Raw genomic sequence first — 22,522 nt, forward strand, 5'->3', positions numbered from 1 at the left:
TAACGAGTCCGGGCGAAATACTGAATTGGCACCAGTTAGAGGCCGCATTCTTATGATGTCATCATGTAGAACTTCTTACAAAGTAAAATCCTATTTTATATTTGAAATCCGTATGTAAAATATGTGTATCATAAATACTGCCCATCCCTGATTATAACTACTACTGCAATTGGTCAACAATTTTGTTGTGTGTGTTTGTGTGTGTGTGTGGGTGGGTGGTTGGGTGGGTTCACCTGTTTCTCCCCACACAGGTAAATATTCATCTTGCTGGATGTCCAGCATGAGCTCCAGGCCGTTCCCCATCCCGCCCTTCACACTGAGCAGTGGCGGTCCGCTCTCACCCGAGTTAAACGTGTAGCACTTCCCGTAACGCGTGAACACCTGCAAACACACACATACACACATATACACACACCATGAGTATTACAGCTTTTAAAGCACTTGTGCACATCATAAAAGCAATTTCTCGTTGCTGTGACCAAATTGCGAACGCTTTAGTACATCCTTTTATTGATTGTGTACGATTGTCTGCTGTTTCCTACAGTATCAGTTGGTTAAGTCACGTTGATCAAAATATAGTACACTGGTTTTTCACCTGAATAGTCTCAATATCCAAAACATCTCGGCTTCAGTTCATTGAACGCATGATGTGTGAAGCTAAATCTGGAATGTCACTAATGAAGGCATCAGATCAACCAGTCATCAACTCGTTCTATAAAACAGGTCAAAGTTGAATCTTACGAACCTTCGATTGGCGTCAAAACAATTTTTAAAAAAATGGATGAACAACCAAGAATCGAACGAAAAACTAGTACAGTAGAAAAAAAGTGAAAATCCTGTCAGATCTTTTACAATCAATATACAGTAAATATATCAATCATTCCAATCATAAGAAACCAAACTGTAGTTTACATCAGGAAACTGAAACCGTGAGCCATCATACAGACAGCGTGACTAAACATTTAGACGATCTTGTTTGGGACAATGACAGAAAGATTTGGAGAAAAGTGCAGGCTTCTGCAAGTAATCCATTGTGTTGTGCTGTTTGTACAAATTGTTTTGAGAAACGCACGCACTGGTTCGCAAAGATTTAGAATGATTTGAGAAATGAGACTGAATAAATCTGTTCTGATTTATAATCACACTCTTGGTGTCACCCAGATGAGGATGGGTTCCCTTTTGAGTCTGGTTCCTCTCAAGGTTTCTGCTTAAATACCATCTATGGGAGTCTTTTACATTCTGTAAACCTGCTTTAAGAAAACTTCCAATGTTAAAAGTGCTATAGAAATCGAGGTGAATCCTGAGAGTCTCAAAGGAGCGAGGCCTGGTGAACATGAACATGACTGACATCTCAGACATGAGCAGTGAAAGGACCCACTAAAAGGAAAGATTTCTTTCTCTCTATCTATTTCTTCCCTTCTTTTTGACTTTTTTAACAATTATTTTTCTCCTACATTTGCTCTTAATCTTCCTTTCCCCCTTTCCTTACTTTTGTCTTTCGTTCACCCCCCCTTTCCATCAACCCCCCCCTCTTCATTTTTTGTCCCAACTTCTTCGTCTCCTCCTTTTTTGTTTCTCATTAAGCAAAACCTTGACTTTTTTCTCCTTTATTTACTTTTCCCGTTTTTTGTAACATGTTTGTAAATTCAAACAAATGAAGTTATTTTTGATGTTTGGTGATAAACATCTGATGAATTATTCAGCTGCTACAACCACAGACTGGCACACATACACACACTCACACTCACACACACACACACACACACACACACACACACACACACACACACAGAAAAAGAGGTTCTCTACATTTCTGTAGATGATGTGGATTGTTTTCCATCACACTCATTTTGTCATGATTATGACTGCAAATAAAACAGAATTACAGTCCATGGGAAAGCAAGGAGAGAGAGAGAGAGAGAGAGAGAGAGAGAGAGAGAGAGAGAGAGAGAGAGAGAGAGAGAAAGATAGAGTGAGTGAAAGGAGCGAGACAGAAAAAGGTACCATTTAGACTTGCTGAGTTATAAGAGAGATTCAGTTACTATGGTAACAGCATCCATAAAGAGAAACAAACACACACACACACACACACACACATACACACACACACACACACACACACACACACACACACACACACACACACACACACAGTGTGTGCTCATTGTCCATTTATTTCTTTGATATGTTGCTAAATTATTAAAGCTCCTTTAACTAACAACGCTTTGGGCAGTATATTGCTTTTGCAGTGTGTGTGTGTGTGTGTGTGTGTGTGTGTGTGTGTGTGTGTCTTTGTTTCACTTTAAAGATATGTGTGTGAGTGTGTGTGTTTGTGTGTGTGTGTGTGTGTGAGAGAGAGAGAGAGAGAGAGAGAGAGAGAGAGAGAGAGAGAGAGAGATAGAGAGAGAGAGAGAGATAGTTAACAGGACATGTTTAAAAATCTTGGTGAGGATCAAATGTGAGCATGGATATTTGACCTTGTGGAAATTTTAGACTCACCAGGAAAATACATATATATATATATATATATATATATATATATATATATATATATATATATATATATATATATATATACTATAACCCAGCCATTAGGGTTGCACAAGCCAGTGCACTCTTAGTGCCGGTCCCAAGCCCGGATAAATGGGGAGGATTGTGTTAGGAAGGGCATCCAGCGTAAAAACGTGCCAAATCAAATATGCGGATCAGGAATCAGAATTTCATATCGGATCGGTCGAGACCCGGGTTACCAACGACCGCCACAGGTATCGTTAGCCAACAGGGTACTGGTGGAAATTGGGCTACTGTTGGCCAAAGGAGGAGAAGGAGAGGAGGATGACGTCTACAGAGACGGCAAGGAAAAGAGAAGTGGAAGAGAGTGGAGGTTCGGGTGGGCACTTTAAATGTTGGTACTATAACTGGTAAAGGGAGAGAGGGATCTGATATGATGGAGAGGAGAAAGGGTAGATATGTTGTGTGTTCAGGAGACCAAGTGGAAAGGGAGTAGGACCAGGAACATTGGAGGTGTTTAAACTGTTCTATCATGGTGTGGATGGAAAGAGAAATGGTGTAGTCATGATTCTGAAGGAAAAACAGTAAGAGTGTAGTGGAGGTGAAGAGAGTTACTGATAGGGTGATGAACGTGAAGCTGGAAGTTGAAGGGGTGATGATAAATGTTCACATGGTTTGTGCACTTATGCTCCACAAGTGGGTTGTCAGATGGAGGAGAAGGAAAAATTCTGGAGTGAGTTGGATGAAGTGGTAGGTGTACCTAGAAATGAAAGATTGGTGATTGGGGCAGATTTAAATGGGCATGTAGGTGAAGGGAACAGAGGTGATGGTCTTAAGGAGAGGAATGTGGAAGGGCAGATGGTGGTAGATTTTGCTAAAAGGATGGAAATGGCAGTGGTGAACACTTATTTTAAGAAGAAGGAGGATCATAGGGTGAAGTATAAGAGTGGAGGAAGGTGCACACAGGTGGACTATGTTCTATGCAGGAGATGCAACCTGAAGGAGATTGGAGACTGTAAGGTGTTGGCAGTGGACAGTGTAGCTAAACAGCATTGGATGGTGGTCTGTAGGATGTTTTCGGAGGTGAAGAAGAAGAGGAGGAGAGTGAGGACTGAAAGAAGAATAAGATGGTGGAAAACGAAGGAGGAAGACTGTCGTGTGATATTCAGGGAAGAGGTCAGACAGGGCAACTTCTGCAGAAGTGATAAGGGAGAGAGCTAGAAAGGTAAACAAAAAGGAAGACAATGAGATGTGGTGGTGGAATGAGAAAGTGCAGGACAGCTTAAGGAGAAAGATGTTGGAGAAACAGAATTGGGATCGACAGAGTGATGAGAAAAATAGGCAGGAGTACAAGGAGATGCAGCAGCAGGTGAAGAGGAATGTAGCAAAAGCCAAGGAAACGGCATATGAAGAGCTGTAGTAGAAGTTGGACACTAAAGAAGGAGAAAAGGATTTGTACCGATTGGCCAGGCAGAGTAGAGTAGAAGCATGGAGATGTTTAGGAGAGATGCAGTGGAGTTTTTAACAAGCTTGTTTAACAGGATTTTGGAAGGTAAGAGGATGCCTGAGGAATGGCGAAGGAGGACATGTATGAGGACAGTGTGACAGCAGTGAAGTGTGCAGTAGGAACAACTGACTGGATCAAGGTGGAGGTTGGACTGCATCAAGGATTGGCTCTGAGCCCGTTCCTGTTTGCAGTGGCGATGGACAGGTTGACGGACGAGGTCAGACAGGAGTCTCCATGGACTATGATGTTTGCAGATGATATTGTTATTTGTGGTGAGAGTAGGGAGCAGGTGGAGAGGAGCCTGGAGAGGTGGAGGTATGTGCTGGAGAGAAGGGGAATGAAAGTCAGTAGGAGTAAGAAAGAGTACATGTGTGAATGAGAGGGAGGGCAGTGGAGTGGTGCGGTTGCAGGGAAAAGACGTGGAGAAGGTGGAGGAGTTCATGTACCTGGGGTCAACAGTGCAAAGTAATGGAGAGTGTGTTAGAGAAGTAAAGAAAAGAGTGCCGGCAGGGTGGAGTGGGTGGAGAAGAGTGATAGCAGGAGTGATTTGTGATAGAAGAGTATCTGTGAGAGTGAAAGGGAAAGTTTATAGGACTGTGGTGAGACCTGCGATGTTGTATGGTTTAGAGACAGTGGCATTGAGTAAAAGACAGGAGGTGGAGCTGGAGGTAGCAGAGCTGAAGATGTTGACGTTTTCATTGGGAGTGACGAGGATGGACAGGATTAGAAATGAGTTTATTAGAAGGACAGCGCATGTAGAATGTTTTGGAGACAATGTGAGGGAGGTGTGATTGAGATGGTTTGGACATGTGCAAAGGAGGGACATGGGGTAAATCAGTAGGAGAATGCTGAGGATGGAGCCACCAAGAAGGAGAAAAAGAGGAAGGCCAAAGAGGAGGTTTATGGATGTGGTGAAGGAAGACATGCAGGTAGTTGGGGTGAAAGAGGCAGATGGGAGAAGCCGAAAGAAGAAGAAGAATAAGAAGAATATATATATATATATTCAGCCCAGAGAATGAATAAATAGAACGGCTCACTGGGGAAAACTCCAGAGCATCCTGATGTCCAGTCTGCCCCTGTTTTTAATTAACATTCATTACAGCCTCCTCTGGGAGAATAACAGCACTGAGGCTCTTCCTGTAACCTCTAATAAGGTCGGAGACATTTGTTTTGAATTTGTGTCCTCCACTGGGAGGTTTCTTAGAGAATCATCATCTCCATACAATCTATGGCCACATTTTAACCTCCAGGCAAAGACAATAAAACCAGTTTAGCCCAAAATGCTTACGAGTGATTATTTGGCTTTTGTTGTTTTTCTTATCGAAATATGATTACAATCTCAACATTCAACTGTGTAACTAATAACGATCCAATGTTTCGATTTATTTTCATGCATAATGGAGTTTAGATGTAATTAGTACAAAACCAGATGTTTAATTCCCTCACCTCTACTGCCTGTTTTTCTCAATCCATTTTACCATCAGTGGCAAAACAAATGCGCTCAATAAACGACTAAAAAGCATGAATAGTGCCATAAAATGCCACCGTGTCGAACTGCATAAAAGTCTGTTACATAAGAAAGCGAAAAAGAAAAAAGGTTTATTCAGTTTGCGAGCAAAACGCTGGAATTAATGGGTGTAGAATTTATTTTTATACGGTATACTGAATGGATTCTTGTAAAAAACAAAAAAAGGGTGCCAGTATTTCTGTCAATAAATATAGCATATGAACCATCTCTGATTATAGCAATAGGGGTGTCTTCATGGTATCGAAATTCCAAATCTGTACTACACACCTGTTTTAGATGCTAATCAAATGTTTTGATGTTTTTATATATAAATATAAAAAAAATGTAACTTTTGCTAATGAATGTGTCCAGGCTGAACATCCACCATGTAGATCACAAGCAGAGATGATGGTGATCAGGAACGTCTCTGTTCTCAGTCATGTTTACATCACTGACTCCCTCTGTCTCCTCCACGTTACCCCCAGACTTCTTGTTGCCTTCTGCCTTGCTTGTTGTGAGCTTCGTAAACTAGCCTACGTCTGTGGAGTTTGAGAGGCAGGAACTGATACACCAGTGGTAGATTGAAAAAGCCGCGCAATAACAGGAAACAGGTTGATGGGCTGCAAACGGTGCGTAATGAGAAGAAAAAATATTGATCATGTCACCAAATAGATTAAATCTAGAGTAACGAGTCTGGTTTGAAAATGTAAGAAGAAGAAAGTACCTCTTCCCACCTCTGGAGGACAGTAAATCTGTACTGCTACACAAGCTGCACATTCTTCTTCTTCTTTCGGCTGCTCCCATTAGGGGTCACCACAGCGGATCATCCTTCTCCATACCACCCTGTCCTCTACATCTGCCTCTTTCACACCAACTACCTGCATGTTTTCCCTCAGACGTCTTCATCCTTTCCTTCTCCTCCTTCGGCCAACAGTAGCCCAATTTCCACCGGTACCCTGTTGGCTAAGGATACCTGTGGCAGTCGTTGTTAACTCGGGCCTCGACTGATCCGGTATGAATTTCTTAATTGTGACCCACATATTCGATTTGGCACATGTTTTAAGCTGGATGCCCTTCCTAACACAACCCTCCCCATTTATCCGGGCTTGGGACCGACACTAAGAGTGCACTGGCTTGTGCCTCCCTAATGGCTGGGTTACAAGCTGCACAGTGACTACTCTAAAATACATATAGAAGAATATAATAAAATGGTTGCTGAAATGTGAGGGGTGTACTCACTTTTGTGAAATACTGTACATGTGATGATGATGCTGATGATGATTAAAATTTGAATCTGAAACCAAACAGCTTCCGATCAGTTTTGAGGAAAAGTTTGACTTCAGCTACTTCATTTGTCTACTATTTTAATAACTTGGCTGCTTTTTTCAACGGAATATTCAACTCAAACTTTATTTTATATCTTGTCCTAGTGTATACAGAAAACGTATTGAGAAAACCAAATATACAGTAGCTACCTAAAAAAGAAGGGGTAACCTTGTTGTATTCAAGCTTCTGGACCAGCTCTACTGCTGCTATAGTAACACAAACTAACATACACACTGTATGCATTTAAAAAGCTGATAACTAATCTTTATTTACTGATAGAAATTTAAATGTCTTGCAATACAGTGAATAAGCCCACTGGATAAGAGGTTATACCACGCCAGTCTCAGCATGTTAATGGGCTGATGATTTATTAAATCAGCCGATAATAATCTGGATGAGCAGATGTGCTTACAGCAGCTTACAGATGTGCTTATTTTCTACCGCTAAGCTCCAGGCACGTTACACACAGAGGACATTCAGTCACATTCACGCATTATTTCACAAGCAGGAGTGCAGCTATACTGAGTATCTGCAGGATTGTTGTGCAGCTTTTCTGCTTTTGTACAAGAAATCGATATCAAATAACATTTTGGCTTATTTTGGCTAATTTATGGGAAATAATTCCAAAAGACCACAGAATACTGTTGTACTAAATATCAGGAATCTGAGAACGCCACTTGTGTGATCGGAGCAGTGGACCGGAATCTGCCTGTTGTACAGGGTGGCGCAGGGTACATTTTTGACCCCTTGCTGTTAGTTATAATGGAGCAGTGAAGTGGTGCACAACGAGCACTTTCTGAAAAGCCTTTTAATAGAATGGTGATAATGTGAGTGTGTTACCAGTTAGGACGCCATGAGTAGATTCGACACGATCATGACGTCCTAACCAGTGCTCGAATTGAGTCTTATGGGGGTCCCCAGTTGTTGTGTAATTCATATATTTTTTACTAAAATATTCTTGTGGACCCCACTAGGTCTATTTGTTATTTGTAATGGGGGGTCCCTAATGCCTTAATGCCCCCAGCCCCCCCTCAATTATCACCATTTTTATAAAAGCTTTTACAGTGAATGCTCGTTGTGCACCACTCTACCACTATATTATGTAGTGTTTGTGGTAGTGGTTTGGGTGGTGGTACTGGTTGTGCTGGTGGTAGTGGTTTGGGTGCTCGAGTTGAGGGGGGCTGGGGTGGGGCATTAAGGCATTAGGTACCCCCATGACAAGTAAAAAATAGACTTAGGGGGTCCCCAAGATTATTTTAGTAAAAAATATATAAATTATATAAAAAAACAACTGGGGACCCCCTCCCCCATAAGACTTGACTCAATTTGAGCACTGGTCCAGACGTAATGATGCTAAAATTCCCTTTGTACAGCTCTCCCACTATCACCATTTTTATAAAAGGTTTTACAGTGAATATTCATTGTGCACCACTCTACCACTCCATTATATCTAACAGCAAGGGGTTCAAAACGAGCCGCAGGGTCAACAACTCCTAGTTCCAAAATGTATGTTTCCTTGCACCACCCTGCATCATTGTACTTTATATTAAAGTGCTGAAAAATCGTCAGATCTAATTGGCAACTGGTACCTGAAAATCCACATTGCTCTCTTTCCATTTCTCTCTCTCTCTCTCTGTGTGTGGAGAACATATCCTCCTGAGGTACCAGTGATCCTGCTTTCTCAACTGGTCTGATTCATTCTGATGCCCTGATGGAATACTCTTTAATTGGAAACCACTCTCTGCTGCTGCTGATGTTCTCTCCTGGACAGACTAAGGATCCATGAGGTTACTGTGGAGAATTAAACTCAAGAACCATGAAGATGGATTTGAGCTGTAATTAATATAAACAGTCTGCTACAGTGGATTAGCGCTACAATTGCCATGAACAGTTTTAAACTCGAGTGTTTAACAGGGAACAACTGATAGCCTCAATAAGGATGAAACCGTAATGAATGGACGTTATCTCGGTGTCTCCAGGATAAGGGATTCCCTTTTGAGTCTGGTTCCTGTCAAGGTTTCTTGCTCTTTCTCCCACCTCAGGGAGTTTATCCTTCATAGTGTAAATATAGTGTAAAGTGTTGGTTGGTTTCTAAGGTTATAATTAGACAGATGATGGTAGTGATTGTGGTGGTTGTGTTAATTGTGGATGTGGTGGTTGTGGTGGTGGTTTTAATGGTAGTGGTAGTGTTTGCAGTGGTGGTTGTGGTAGTGTTTGTGATAGTGGTTTGGGTGGTGGTACTGGTTGTAGTGGTTTGGGTGGTAGTAGTGGTTGTGCTGATGGTAGTGGTTGTGGTGGTGGTTTTAATGGTAGTGGTAGTGTTTGTGGTGGTGGTTTGGTAGTGTTTGTGGTAATGGTTCGGTGGTGATAGTGGATGGGCTGGTGGAAGTGGTTGTGCTGGTGGTGGTGGTTGTGATAATGTGGTGTGGTGGTGGTAGTTGTTGTGATGGTGGTAGTGTTTATGGTGTAGTGGTTGTAATAGTATTGTTGGTGGTAGTGTTTGTGCTGGTGGTTGTGGTTGCGGTACTGGTGCTGGTTGTGGTAGTGGTGGTTGTTGTGGTAGTAGTTGAAAGCTGTGCCGGTAGTAATGGTTGGGGTGGTTGTGGTGGTAGTAGTGGTGGTTGTGGTGGTGGAGATAGTTGTGGGGTGATTGTGGTGGTAGTGGTTGTGGTGGTAGTAATGGTGGTTGTTGTGGTAATAGTGGTTGTTGTGGTAGTAGTTCTGATAACTATGCTGGTAGTAATGGTTGTGGTGGTTGTAGTTGTGGGGGTGGTGGTTGTAACGTTAGTGTATGTGCTGGTGATTGTGGTTGCGGTGTTGGTGCTGGTTGTGGTTGTGGTAGTTTTGTCTGATTAAGAGAAAAACAAAGAGAGGCAGGTGAAGAAACAACTGTTAATAAAGCTGCTGAAAGAAAATAGTTAATAAATTCTACAATAAATACATCAATAAATGACTAAAATGAACTCCAGGCTGTTTCACAATGCCTAACAAAATGTTTAACAATTGTACCAAAAACAAAAAAATAATAATAATATCAGTCATTACCTTTGTCTCAGCTTTTTTTTATTAAACACTGCACTTTTAATCACACCATTATTGTAAATGATTTTTTTGTAGCGTCACTGAATTTCTCAATCGTATTTCTTTATATTGTTCTTCTTCTCCTTATTGTTATTATAACAATTATTATTATAATTTCTGACGTTACACAATTGTATGTTTTAGCAAAGCCAGATAAGAGACAACACTTTATAATGTTGAGGAGTGTATAAAGCACATTCTTCTGCGAAATTCTTATAAAACAGAAGTGCTTTTACTAGGAGCTCATGCAGCTAGATGTAAGCTTTCTGATGAGACAATATCTCTTGATAATCTTTCTGTCTCATCATGTGCAGCAGTAAAAGACCTTGCTGTTATTATTGACAGTAGTTTTTCCTTTGAGGCTCCTGTGAATAACATTACCAGGAACTCCTTCTTTCATCTTAGAAATATTGCTAAAATAAGAAATATGATGCCATTACATCATGCAAAATAAAACAATTTGATACTTTTGTTACATATAGATTAGAATATTGTAATACCTTACTGTTTGGATGTTTGAGTAAGTGCATATTTAAGCTTCAATTAGTCCAGAATTCAGCAGCAAGGATCCTTACAAAAAATACAATAAAATGTATTCACATCATTCCTTATCTTTTATCCAATCTACACTGGCTGACATATACAGCACTGAATGGTTTTGCACCATAGTACCTCAGCAAACTTTAGTTCCATTATGATCCCCCACACCTACTTTGATAAAAAGGTGCAGGCTATTTGTTGGTACCTTTAAATAATGTCACAGCAGGGGGCACTCTCTCACAAAAGCCCCATTATAGAACAGCCTTCCAATTAAATATTTGAGACTCAGACACAGTCTCAGTGTTCAAGTCCAGAAAGAAAACATATTTATTTAGTCAAGCCTATGTCAGTAGGATTTCTTAATTAAAGGAGCAGATCTGGAGGGATCATGAATAGTGAGCGTTTTGGTGAACTGGATATTTGGATGTTGTCAACCCCCCACTCTCACCCGTTCACTCATGTTTATTGATGGTGGTGTGGTGGGACGTCTTGTATCTCAGAGATCCTCATGTCTGTCTTGCCTTTTGGCTCTCCCTTTTAGTTATACGACAATAGCTAGTCTTGCCCCCGGATTACACTGTACAGCATGGGTATTCAACCGGGGGTCCGTGATCCCCATTGGGTCCGCGGTGGTACTGCAGGGGGTCTGCTAATGAATTATAAATATAATAAATATGTGTAAAAACATAAAAAAAATATATTGTATATATCAGTGATCCTGTCCCTTTTTCTTATTTACGGGTCCACCTAATCCACGTGAGCAGCTTTAAAGATCCATGACGTTACTGAGCAACATAAGAACTTTGAGTTTGGATTTCGACTGTAATTAATATTAACTGTCTGCCACAATGGCTCAAGACCACAGTTTGCATGAACACTTCTGCATTTAAACACTCGAACAGTACAGGAGGCAATGTAATTCATTACCGTACTTAAGTAGCTTTTTCACATATCTGTGCTTTACTGAAAAATTTCCATTTGGGGAGACTTTTTCACTTCACTACATTTCAAAGTCAAATAACTTTTTACTCCACTACATTTTGTGAAATCAAACATGCATCGAGTTACCAATTAGGGTCCCTCTGTTTTAAACTTGTTTTAATTGGCACTTGGTGTATCTACTGATCACCAACATACAGTTTAACAGCAAGCAGAACATTTTGTGAGGAAAAAATGATGAAAGAATCTCCTGACTCGAACTCGCCACAACACACGTGACCTCATTTGTGCGATTTCTTTTAAAGTAGTTAAAAAGAAGGTTTTAGGCTCATAATTTGAATAAATATTAATCAGTGTTGGACTCATTCTACTAATAGATCAGTGTGCTGAGAGTCACATTAGAGTGTTTTCACATAAACTGAGTTGATTAAGTAAAGAGTCTTGTAACAAAAATGATAATAGGAACTTGTAGTTATAATAAATCATAGTACTTTGGATACTTATGTACTTTTGAAGGCAAATACTTTTGTACTTTTACTCAAGTGAAAGTTTAAATGGACACTTTTAGTTTTACTGGAGTCATATTTTATCGAGTGTATCTCTACTTTAACTCAACTGCATGGTTTTTGTACTTCCTCCATCACCTCAATAATGATGGAAATGGAATGAATGGACATTCGGGAATGAGGACGAGAATGGGATCCCTTTGGAGTCTGGTTCCTCTCATGGTTTCTTTCTTATACCATCGCAGGAAGTTTTTTTCTATTGTTACTACTGGCAATTACACAAGGCTTTTAATTCCTTTCAATCCTACCGTTGGTGCGTTCATACACGTTCTTTCTGGGAAACGCAGATCTCCATCACTGAGGTCACCTTCTCCGGGTTGTGTGTATATATGTATGTGTATGTGCGCAAAGCTTTCAAGGGCATGATATATTACTCTACATTTACAGATTACATCTATTGTAAAGAATACAAAGCCCACAACAAAGCTCATAACTTTTTTTTGCCCCACCTCGCTAATGTCATAAGATTCATTGTAGAGGTATTTTAGATTTTTTTCTGCCTGAGGATTGTGACAGAAATACTACAGAGATGCATCAGTCTGTGTGCACTGAGCCGCTGGGTTTTCCCTCCTCTCCGATCGATCTGATCGGCTTGTCTCGTCGCCGTCCTGCTCCATCGCCACACTGTCTTCCAGAGGGGAAAACGGTGTGGAGCTAAAAATCTGCAAATCCGTATTATTAAGATCCTAAAGGAATTTAGATCAGGGGCTCCAAATTGTTTTGTGGATGTTATTAATCGTGTCCACGTTCCTTAAAATTTTCGTTTCTCATCACGCTTGTGAATCCATAATGAATACATAAAATTTCTAATTTTTTGTCAAATACTGTATCCAAACAGATACAGCACGACAGGTATGGTCAAATTTTCCAATTCGCGTCGGTGCATCGGCATAAAAGTGAACAACTTGATGCATCAATTTGAAGAAGTGTGTTGAAGAAGTGTGCACGATGCATTGTTTTTGCATCGGTAACAAACTATTTATTAATATATAATTATCAGTAGACGCTCTATACTATAATTATTTCGAAAGTGACCAATGATTTGTGACCAATATTTAATATGTGTATATCAATACGACGTATCGCAAACACTACGGAGGTCACATAGTATATAGATTAACATGGCAGAGGTAGAGCTGCATCTTCCTGGAGAATATTCAGGAAAAGAACGTCAGGTTTTATTTCATCTTTTATCTTTTTCTCTCTTTTTTTTTGCTCTACAAAGGCCTGTTTGTGAAAGGGCCACACTTTAGAAGTTAGAAGGCACTTATGAAAATTAATTATATGCTGTTTGTCTGAACCAAAGAAATAAAAGCAAACTATGTGTACCACTTTGTGCCACTCTGGAGTGTTTAAAGGCTCTGGCATGGAGAAGCTGGTGCTGGATCTGTGATGATCACAAATGCTGAGCTCAGTAGCTCCTAGTTTTTTAAACATAAAGACTGTATAAGACTGTAGAAAAAACATTACTTATAATCTTATACTCCAGTGCTCATGTTAGTTCTCCAGTGTTCTTTATTGTGGAAAGATTTATGATCAAACTCTTGATGTCACCCAAATGAGGATGGGTTCCCCTTTTGAGTCTGGTTCCTCTCAAGGTTTCTCATAACATCTAAGGGAGATTTTCCTTGCCACAGTCTCCACGGCTGCTCATCAGGGATAAACACACATCGTTCACCTTGACTGTTGATTTCTGTAAAGCTACTTTGAGACAATGTCTGTTGTGAAAAGCGCTTTAGAAATAAACTTGACTTGACTTGACTTTGAATTGAATAGCATCACATTTTTTCCATTGCATCGTAACAGGGGGGAATCGTATCGCATCGCATTGGTAGCTTTAACGTATCGTATTATTGGCTATGCATCAAGATGCGAATCGATATGCACATCACTATAGTACGACATGCAGTAAAATGCATTTTACGACTGATCAGTGACATGAAAAGGAATAAAAAATAAATAAATTGAGAATTAAAAAACAGAATAGAGGAATAAAACAGAGTTTGCAATAAAACAGAAATTCATAGAATGTACAGAATTTAGTTGGGGTTCCACATCAAGAGATTTTTACTTCTAAGTGTGTCAAGGAAGCAAAAGTGGACTACAACAGCATGCTACAGATCATCCAGCTTCAGAGTTCATGATTGTGACAACCCCAGGCGCTTAATTGGTCTGCAGGTTTTGAATAATTTTCTACAGCAGCAGCTCTGACAGTAGCGCAGGTGCGGTTCACAGGTTTATATTAATACGCTGGTTCTAACGCGTCGCACGGGATTTGTACGGCAGACGCTGTGAGTTTGCATTACTTGGTTTCTCAGTAACAGGAAAAGCTGTGCAGGTTTTGCTTGTTTTATTCATTTCTAAAGAAAAATTGAAAAAAAGTGTTTATAGCTGCTATAATGTAAGCGATATGTTGCAATGTTCACCAGGACTGATGAGGATGGACAGGACTAGAAATCAGTTTATAAGAGGGACCAAGTTTTAGTGGGATGTTTTGGAGACAAGGTAAGAGAGAAGCGATTGAGATGGTTTGGTCATGTGTAGAGGAGGGACATGGGATATGTGAAGCGGTGGAATGCTAAGGATGGATCCACCAAAGGGAGGTTTATGGATGTGGCAAGGTGGTTGGTTTGAAAGAGGCAAGAACATCTTCCCAGGATAGTGGAATGTGGAATAAGACGTTCACATACAAATAGGTGTCCACCAACTTTTGACCATATAATGTAGGAAACAACATCAGGATGGGAACAGTAATGTTTCTCTGCACCACACCAGTCAATTTTTTTAATGCCATTTTCCTTATAAGTTCCTAATTCAGCGTTTCAATCTTCACCCTAGTAAGGCACTTTATCTTTAATTGAAACGAGGGATCTGATGTTTTTTTTATGGCTGAACTCTGATCCTGGACTCTACAATGATGTTCAGCTCAATTCTTCAGTCATCCAAGAGCTTATCTAAGAAACCTTCCTGGAAACTAGAGAGAGAGAGCTGCAATACAGTACAGAAAGAAAAAAGCTAGTTGCATTTATAAATGTCAATCTGTGACACCTTAAACATCAGAGGTAACATTTAGAACTGAAATCACACTTTTCCCAGCTTCTCTTTTTTCATCCAGTGAGAAGCAAAATTTTCATCTAGTACACAAGGGATGGTGAGTTTCTCAGATTCACGTCGGTGCATCGGCATAAACGTTAATGATGTGATGCATAGATTTTAAAAAGTGTGCATCCGATTCAAGTTGACATTTATATCATGATGCATTGATGCATAAAAATCTATTTATTTACATATTATTATAAGTAGATACGATATTTTTGTAATATTTTGAAAGAAAAAAGAGAAAGAAACCAATCATTTCTAGGCAATATTTGATACGTAGATCGATTTCTCCACGCTGAACTATTATTCGAATGCGTTCTCTCAGCACCGCAGCTGCTACGTGAATATGACGTATCACAAGACTACGGAGACCGAGGCGTGTCCTGAGAGTCACATAGAATACAGATTAACATGGCAGAGGTAGAGCTGTAACTTCCTGTTTGTGAAAGGGTCATGCGTTAGAAATCAGAAGGCACTTAAGTTCTTTTAAAGCTATAGTTCAAAAGTATATACTTATGCAATCACTAGTTTTTATTTATTTACTTGTCGGACAGACCTTCTGTTCTCTCACGGCTTCTCTTCACAACAAGAGATCAAGTTCATGTTGTTTGAGTCAATTTAGTTAAATGACTTATTTAAGATTTAAGTGCATGGTTTTGTTTAAATGTGTATTCAGAACAATTACATTGATTAGTGTAAAAAGGAACCTAATAATTGTATTAAGGCATGCACTGAAATGCTGGAAATGTCCATTTCAGGACTCACTGAGCAGAACGACTTAAATGCATGAGAAGCGAGTATTAGACTTGTCTTGACTTAAGGAGTGCGAACCATTTTCAGGACAAAGTCATTGCAAAACCACATAGAAGGGAAATGTGGTGCTTTAGATTTTTGAGGGTTTTTGAAGAAACTAAATGAAGAATGACCCTGGGGTGATACTGGTTTGTTCACATTCGGTTCACACTGTTCATCTGGGTCAAAATTGGAAATGATGGACTTGCGGCGTTTTTCTACTTTAACGAATATTCTCCTTTGAGGTTGGAACAGACTGAAAAATGTATTGATAAAAAATTATAATGTACTGATTCGGTTCAGCTGGAACTTTGTTCTGGCATCCCATAATTCCGAAAATAAATACTCATTATTCCGAAAAAGAGGGACATACTACAGTGCAAAATAATGATGAAATGTGTCAACTCACTCACTTACACTATACGGACCAAAGTATTGTGACACTGGACTTTTCCAGCCATAGGTGGTTCTTGGCCAAACTGTTACCACAAAGTCACACAACTGTATTGCATATCATTTTCCCTTTGCTTGAACTAGGAGACCCAAATCTGATCCAAAACCCCTGTGCACAAGGACGGTTCCATGAAATTATGTTTTACATGGTTTGGAATGGAAGATCTCTTGCTAAAGAGCTTTGACCTCAACCCTATTGAGTACCTTACTAACTAGCTGAATCTCCACAAACACACTCCAAAATTTACTGGAACATCTTCCCAGAAGTGTGGAGGTTATTATAACAGCAAATGGGGACTGAATGTGGAATGGGATGTTTCAAGAAGGACCATAATCCAAGAAGGAAAATTCAGGTAAACATTTTCTGTAGCATATAAAAGAAAATGGCTGCCAATAACATTATGTTACATCACGCCACGTCCTAAAACACATCAGGATAGCATTTAAGAAGTTTAACTAGATCGACTGATGAGAAATGCCATTTTGTTTTTGAGAAGAAGGGTTTTAATGCAGCTTTCAGAAAAAGCTGTGATGAGTTTACTGGGCTCTGAAGCTTGCTCTCACATAAACTGGTAAACACCTTTCTTCAAACAAACGAGTTCAACTCTTAGCCATGTCTGAAGCTCTGCAGACTGCGTAGGCGAAATAATGACAGCTCCAATTATGGCTCCCTGCCAAGCAGATTACTACCTGGCATGTAAGAAATGATTGTGGACAGGCGAGTGGAAAAAGTGCTGTTTGAAGTGAGATCTTTTGCAGAGGTGGGCAGGGGATCTCGGGAGAAAGAACAGGCTGTGGAACGGTGTTGGATTGTCTGTCATGGCTGTGAGGCTTGACTCAAAATGCTGGAAAAAGAGTTCAATCCTATTAAAGTACAAAGCTTTCAGTCTTGTCAGGGACGATATCACAACCTAGATAGCGATCCTGTATGTAGCATGATATTTGAGATGTTCTTTAAGGAACCATCGTGGAAATAAATGAACTGGTCTGGAATTGAATTTTGCTAAAGAATGTAAAGCAGAAATGCCCAAAGTTGGCCCCTGGTGACCTTTGATTTGTCCATCCATGCCAAATTTTACATTAACTGCATGTGGCAGACACCCTTAAGCAGAGTGACTTACATTTTTGTCATGCAACTGAACAGCAGTGGTGGGATTGTAACTTAAAACCTTTTAATTAGAAGGCAATAACCACTGAACTGCCACTTCCCCATAGGTAGGTAGGTAGGCAGGCAGGCAGGCAGGCAGACAGGCAGGCAGGCAGGCAGAAAAAGGTTGGCCTTTTTGCATCTAGGAATCGTGGGGTGCAAACATTTTGGAAAATCCATTCTGGATGTTTTCCCTCCAGACCACCAGAGGGTTCCCTTCTCCGAATTTTTCACTGCTTCACTGGTTATCCTTTGCACTTCCTGTTCACACTTTATTTCAAGCACATCTTTTTTTCTGTAATTAGACAGTTTTTAATATGGTCGTGACCTTTAGTACGAATTTAGTTAGTATTCTAAGTTGTCTTTTCTTGACTGTCAAAACTAAAAGCTCAGCCTTTCGCACTACGCTTTCAAGATTCTAGGGGCGTGGCTTTAAAGCAATACACAAAGCGCAAACATTTTATTTTTATGTCTATTTAATGTCTAAGTAATTTTTTTTTTAAATATACAGACTGCTTCAGTATATAATTGGTTAATATCCAAGATATTTTAATAACCGCAACAAGCAGGTGATAACTTTATAGATGGGGGTCTTATACTCAATGCTTGCTTGCTTTTTATCCAAAGTTATTTTTTATTGAGAAAGGGTCACAGCGGAGCATTTGAGTGGTCAAAGAACCTAACAGCAGCAGTTTGCTGATGGCGGATCGGAGCTCATGACTTCAAAGTACATCGATTTTACCAAACCCACTAAATTCACCATGACCCTCAGACTCATGCAATCATACTTCATTTTCACCGTGTGGAATTTATGATTGTGAATAAATCATAATCTTCTATATAAAGGGATTATTACCAATAATTGATTATGAGCAAAAAACAATTGCATTAGGGTGTATGTGCACCATCGGTGCTTAGACCCCTAATTAATTACATTATTTGAATATAGAGTTATATTTTGGCTGTTTATTGGAGCCAGGTAGGTTTTTGTGTACCTTTCACAATTTATTTTCAGTTGTATGTCCTCCAGTTTAGATTATTTGCAGGTGTCTTTAATTTGGTTAAGTTTCTTTGTTTAATGTTCCCCGCTTTAAGAACCAGAGCCATACAGGGTTTGTTGCATATGCTAATTTCCACAGCATTTTTTTTTTTATAAAGGGGTTTCTGGATTTCCTTGAACAATTGATGTAATTTTTTTATATACTAGTTTCTATGAGAATTTTAACTTTGTTTTTTCTTTTTTTTTTGCAGAAATCAATTCAACGTCCGGGATGTTTCCCAGAACTGTATTCCCCCTTTATACCAGTATCGGAGGAAAAAAGAACAAGAGCTTGAGGAAGCTTTGAAATCTCCCAGCACCCTACAGTACGCTTCTCTTGCAGGATTTAATATTTAACGCTGACCTATTTTAAAAGCTGCGGGGTACGATATTTCGGTCCTGCTCAGGGAGCTTAAAGTAGCCTAAGGAATAGGGCTGAGACTGAGTGTAGTGTCCTCTTGAAGCTTTCGTATGGAGTGGAACAAAAGCGATGGGGATAATTAACAGAATCGTACAGCAGAATTCCAGGCGTTTTGCAGATGTGTATGTGACGCATACTGGAAATAACAGGGGGGAAAATCTGTTTGTGGTGGTACGACGCTCAAAGAAGTAGGACACATCTCCAAACATACACAAGCACATTGCTGTGCAAATAATGCCTTGTTTGAGCCCATGGGTGTATATAATGGGGCGATTCATTCATAATAGCCCAAGGAGAACACAATCACCATAGCAACCTCAAAGAGGTGTATAATTTGTTGTTTCTTTTGCAGCCTAGCAGACAAAAATGTTTTCTGCTTCCCTTTTATATCGAATATTACTACACGCCAGTGCTATTACCCGGTCAGCAGTTGTTCCTGTCTAAGCCTCTCTTCAAGCATCACTGAGGATTAATCCTGGCAAATACTCTGCAAAACCCGAGTGTGAGCCTCGCCGCCTGCCAGCCTTTAAATTACGTCCTGTCCTATCCTTCTACCTCATTATTCAGCGCCGCTCGTGCTACTGTTATCACCTCGGGGCTGAAGTACAGAACGCTAACGCTAACCAGAGCGAACTCAGACACGCTCACCTCTTTGAAGTCTTCAGGCCGACACGGCTTTCCCCTGAAGTGGCACGAGAGAAGCATGTCTCTGATGTCATGGCCCGTTCGGTTATAGAACTCCAGCATGTTAAACGGACGCGGCTTAAAGTTCTGGAAGTCGGCTTTGATCTTCAGAGCCTCCAGAACGCTCTCCTCGACCAGGTGAACATCCCGGATCTCGTATCTGAAATGGCGGGGAGAAAATAAAATGATGGAATTAGGTTACAATTTTTTGGAGAAACAGAAGCTCCAGGTTTGACATGAAACACAGGGATGGATGCACAAAGCCTCAGATTGGATTTAAGACCACTAGACTGTTGGAAAATCCCAAGTTGACGAGCCAAAGGGAAGGCAGGATGGAGCCACCTGTTAGTCAGAAGACCCTAGTTGGGCAAGAAAGCTCATAGTAAGAGGAAAGCAACAGAACTGAAGCTAAACTTGGAAGAAGATAAGCCTCAGAAGGAAATTGGTTAAGGCTCTGGGTCACTGATTGGTAGGTCGGGAGTTCAAGCCCTGGTATTGCTCTGCTGCCACTCTTGGGGCTCTTGAGCAAGACCCTTAACTCTTTTTGCTCTTGGAGAACTGTATCATGGCTGACCCCTGCTTCCTAGCATTGCTGAAAAATGCTAAATAGCATTTCACTGTTCTGGAATGTGCATGTGAGAAGTAAAAAGAATAAACTTTTTTTTTAAAGGGGAACACATTTACAGCCACTAAACTTCAACGCTCTTTTATACAACTTTATAACCGCTTTATCTCTGTTAAGCTGCTTTGAGACAATGTCCATTGTTAAAAGTGTTATACAAATAAAACATTTATTAAATTCAATCAAAAAGACTCCTTCATATTTGGCAGAAAGCCACAGATCAGGTAGCATCAGATACGGCACCTCAGGAAAGGCAGGAATAAACCTTAAAGTGGACAGAAGGCCCTTGATTGAGTAGAAAGCCCCTGACTGGGTTATTCTTTTTTCTTTCTTTATTTTTTTTTTTTAATTAAATAAAGTAAATTTTGAGCCAAATGTACTAAATAACATTTTCCTATCATATACAAGTGGAAATTTCTACGACTGAACGAATGCATGAAAATTCTCAAAAATGAAATATTCGAGGGATTTGTTTTCGTCATTAAAAATTCAAAGCCCTATGAGAAAATCGTGTTAAAGATAGTGATTGAAGAGGATTTGATGCCTCTGACAAGTGAACCACAGGACAGCAATTAAACCACCATGCATTTTCCCTCGAATCACGGTCGATAAATGAATTCCTAAAGCATTAAACCAATTAAATTTGACAGAACAAAGAGAATGTAAGAGTGTGTGCATGTCCCTTGATAAAAGTGTCATTGAGTGAGATTACAGCTGCATGCACGACTAAAGTCAAATCTGAACCCCAGTCACACCGTTGCTCCAGTGTACCGCAACACTGCAGTAGGGGGAAAACGTTCGCTCTGTATCCTACTGCCAAATGGCAGATGATGTTAAAAGCAGAGCCAAAAATAACATCTCATCTCACGATTCTGTGCACAAAAGTTTCACTTCAATAACCCCCGAGGCCTTATCCAGCCCCACTGAGCGCTTTACCTGGGGAAGAAACATTTCTAAACATGATTTCTGATGACCGTTTGCTCCGTGGGTTCTGCAGAACCACCGGCAACAGAACTCGACTGCCACTGAATATGCTTCCTCTCAATGATGCACTTATACACACATACACACCCTGCTGACACTGGATGCTTCTAATGTCATTGTTGGATTTGACCTCATTAACCTCACACCTTTCTTATGGGGAGGCACAAATGTTCAATAGTCTGAAGAAGTTACCAAATAATTTCATGCACTAATCTGTGTTTTCGTGAAAGTCCTTGTAATTAGTGGGATATCAACATATGTTTCAAACAGAAAGCGTTTTTTTTTGTGTGTAGAAATTATTTGACAATACTTTAGTTTTATCATATGAATGCTAAAAATGTAAAGAATAGAATTTGCAGTAATATTCTAATATTGCAGTAATATTCTAAGAGAAGAGACTGGATTAAGGCTTTGTTAAAACAAAAATAGATGAGTTTTTATAAAAAATGGAATAGAATAGAATAGAATAGAATAGAATAGAATAGAATAGAATAGAATAGAATAATGCTTCGTGAAAACAAAACAGCATAAAGTTGTATGTGAATAGAATATAATAGAATTGGATAGAATTAAATTGAATTAAATTGAACTAAATAATGGTTTTTATTAATAGAAGAAATTGCATCTTTATAGGACTATAATACAAGAGTTTTACGCAAACAGAACAACTTACTCATAATAGAATAGGAGTGAATTGAATTAAATAATGATTTCTGATAATAAAATTATTTGCAGCTTTGTGAGATTATAATACAGTTAGAGTAGAATAGAGTATAATAGAGTTTCAGTAAAACATAAAGCTTACCCATTGATTTGAATAGAATAAAATGCTTTATGATAGTAGAATAGATTGCAGGTTGGTGAAACAATAATACAATAAAATTATATGAAAACAGAACAAATTACTGAGAATAGAATAGAATAGAATAGAATAGAATAGAATAGAATAGAATAGAATAGAATAATGCTTTGTGAAAACAAAACAAAAGTTAGTGGGAATAGAACAGCATAGAGTTGTATGTAAATAGAATAGAATAGAATAGAATAGAATAGAATAGAATAGAATAGAATAGAATAATGCTCGTGAAAACAGAACAAAAGATAGTGGCGATAGAACAGCATAAAGTTGTGTGTGAATAGAATAGAATAGAATAGAATAGAATAGAATAGAATAGAATAGAATAGAATAGAATAGAATAATGCTTTGTGAAAACAAAACAAAAGTTGATGGTGATAGAACAGCATAAAGTTGTGTGTGAATAGAATAGAATAGAATAGAATAGAATAGAATAGAATAGAATAGA

The 22,522-nt window shown here is 39.4% G+C and overlaps 1 protein-coding gene across 1 annotated transcript in view; it reads right to left on the bottom strand.

The window, feature by feature from the left end:
- asic1a (acid-sensing (proton-gated) ion channel 1a) overlaps nt 1–22,522 on the bottom strand; it is a 36,875-nt gene that overhangs the window by 10,981 nt on the left and 3,372 nt on the right. The window contains exons 2-3 of the mRNA XM_046871362.1: nt 19,577–19,772; nt 234–381 (exon numbers count right to left, since the gene is read on the bottom strand). Of these exons, the coding sequence (XP_046727318.1) occupies nt 234–381; nt 19,577–19,772 (344 nt within the window). The remainder of the gene's footprint in view (nt 1–233; nt 382–19,576; nt 19,773–22,522) is intronic.

Source organism: Silurus meridionalis, chromosome 17 (assembly GCF_014805685.1).
Source record: "Silurus meridionalis isolate SWU-2019-XX chromosome 17, ASM1480568v1, whole genome shotgun sequence".
In the NCBI taxonomy this organism is placed as follows: domain Eukaryota; kingdom Metazoa; phylum Chordata; class Actinopteri; order Siluriformes; family Siluridae; genus Silurus; species Silurus meridionalis.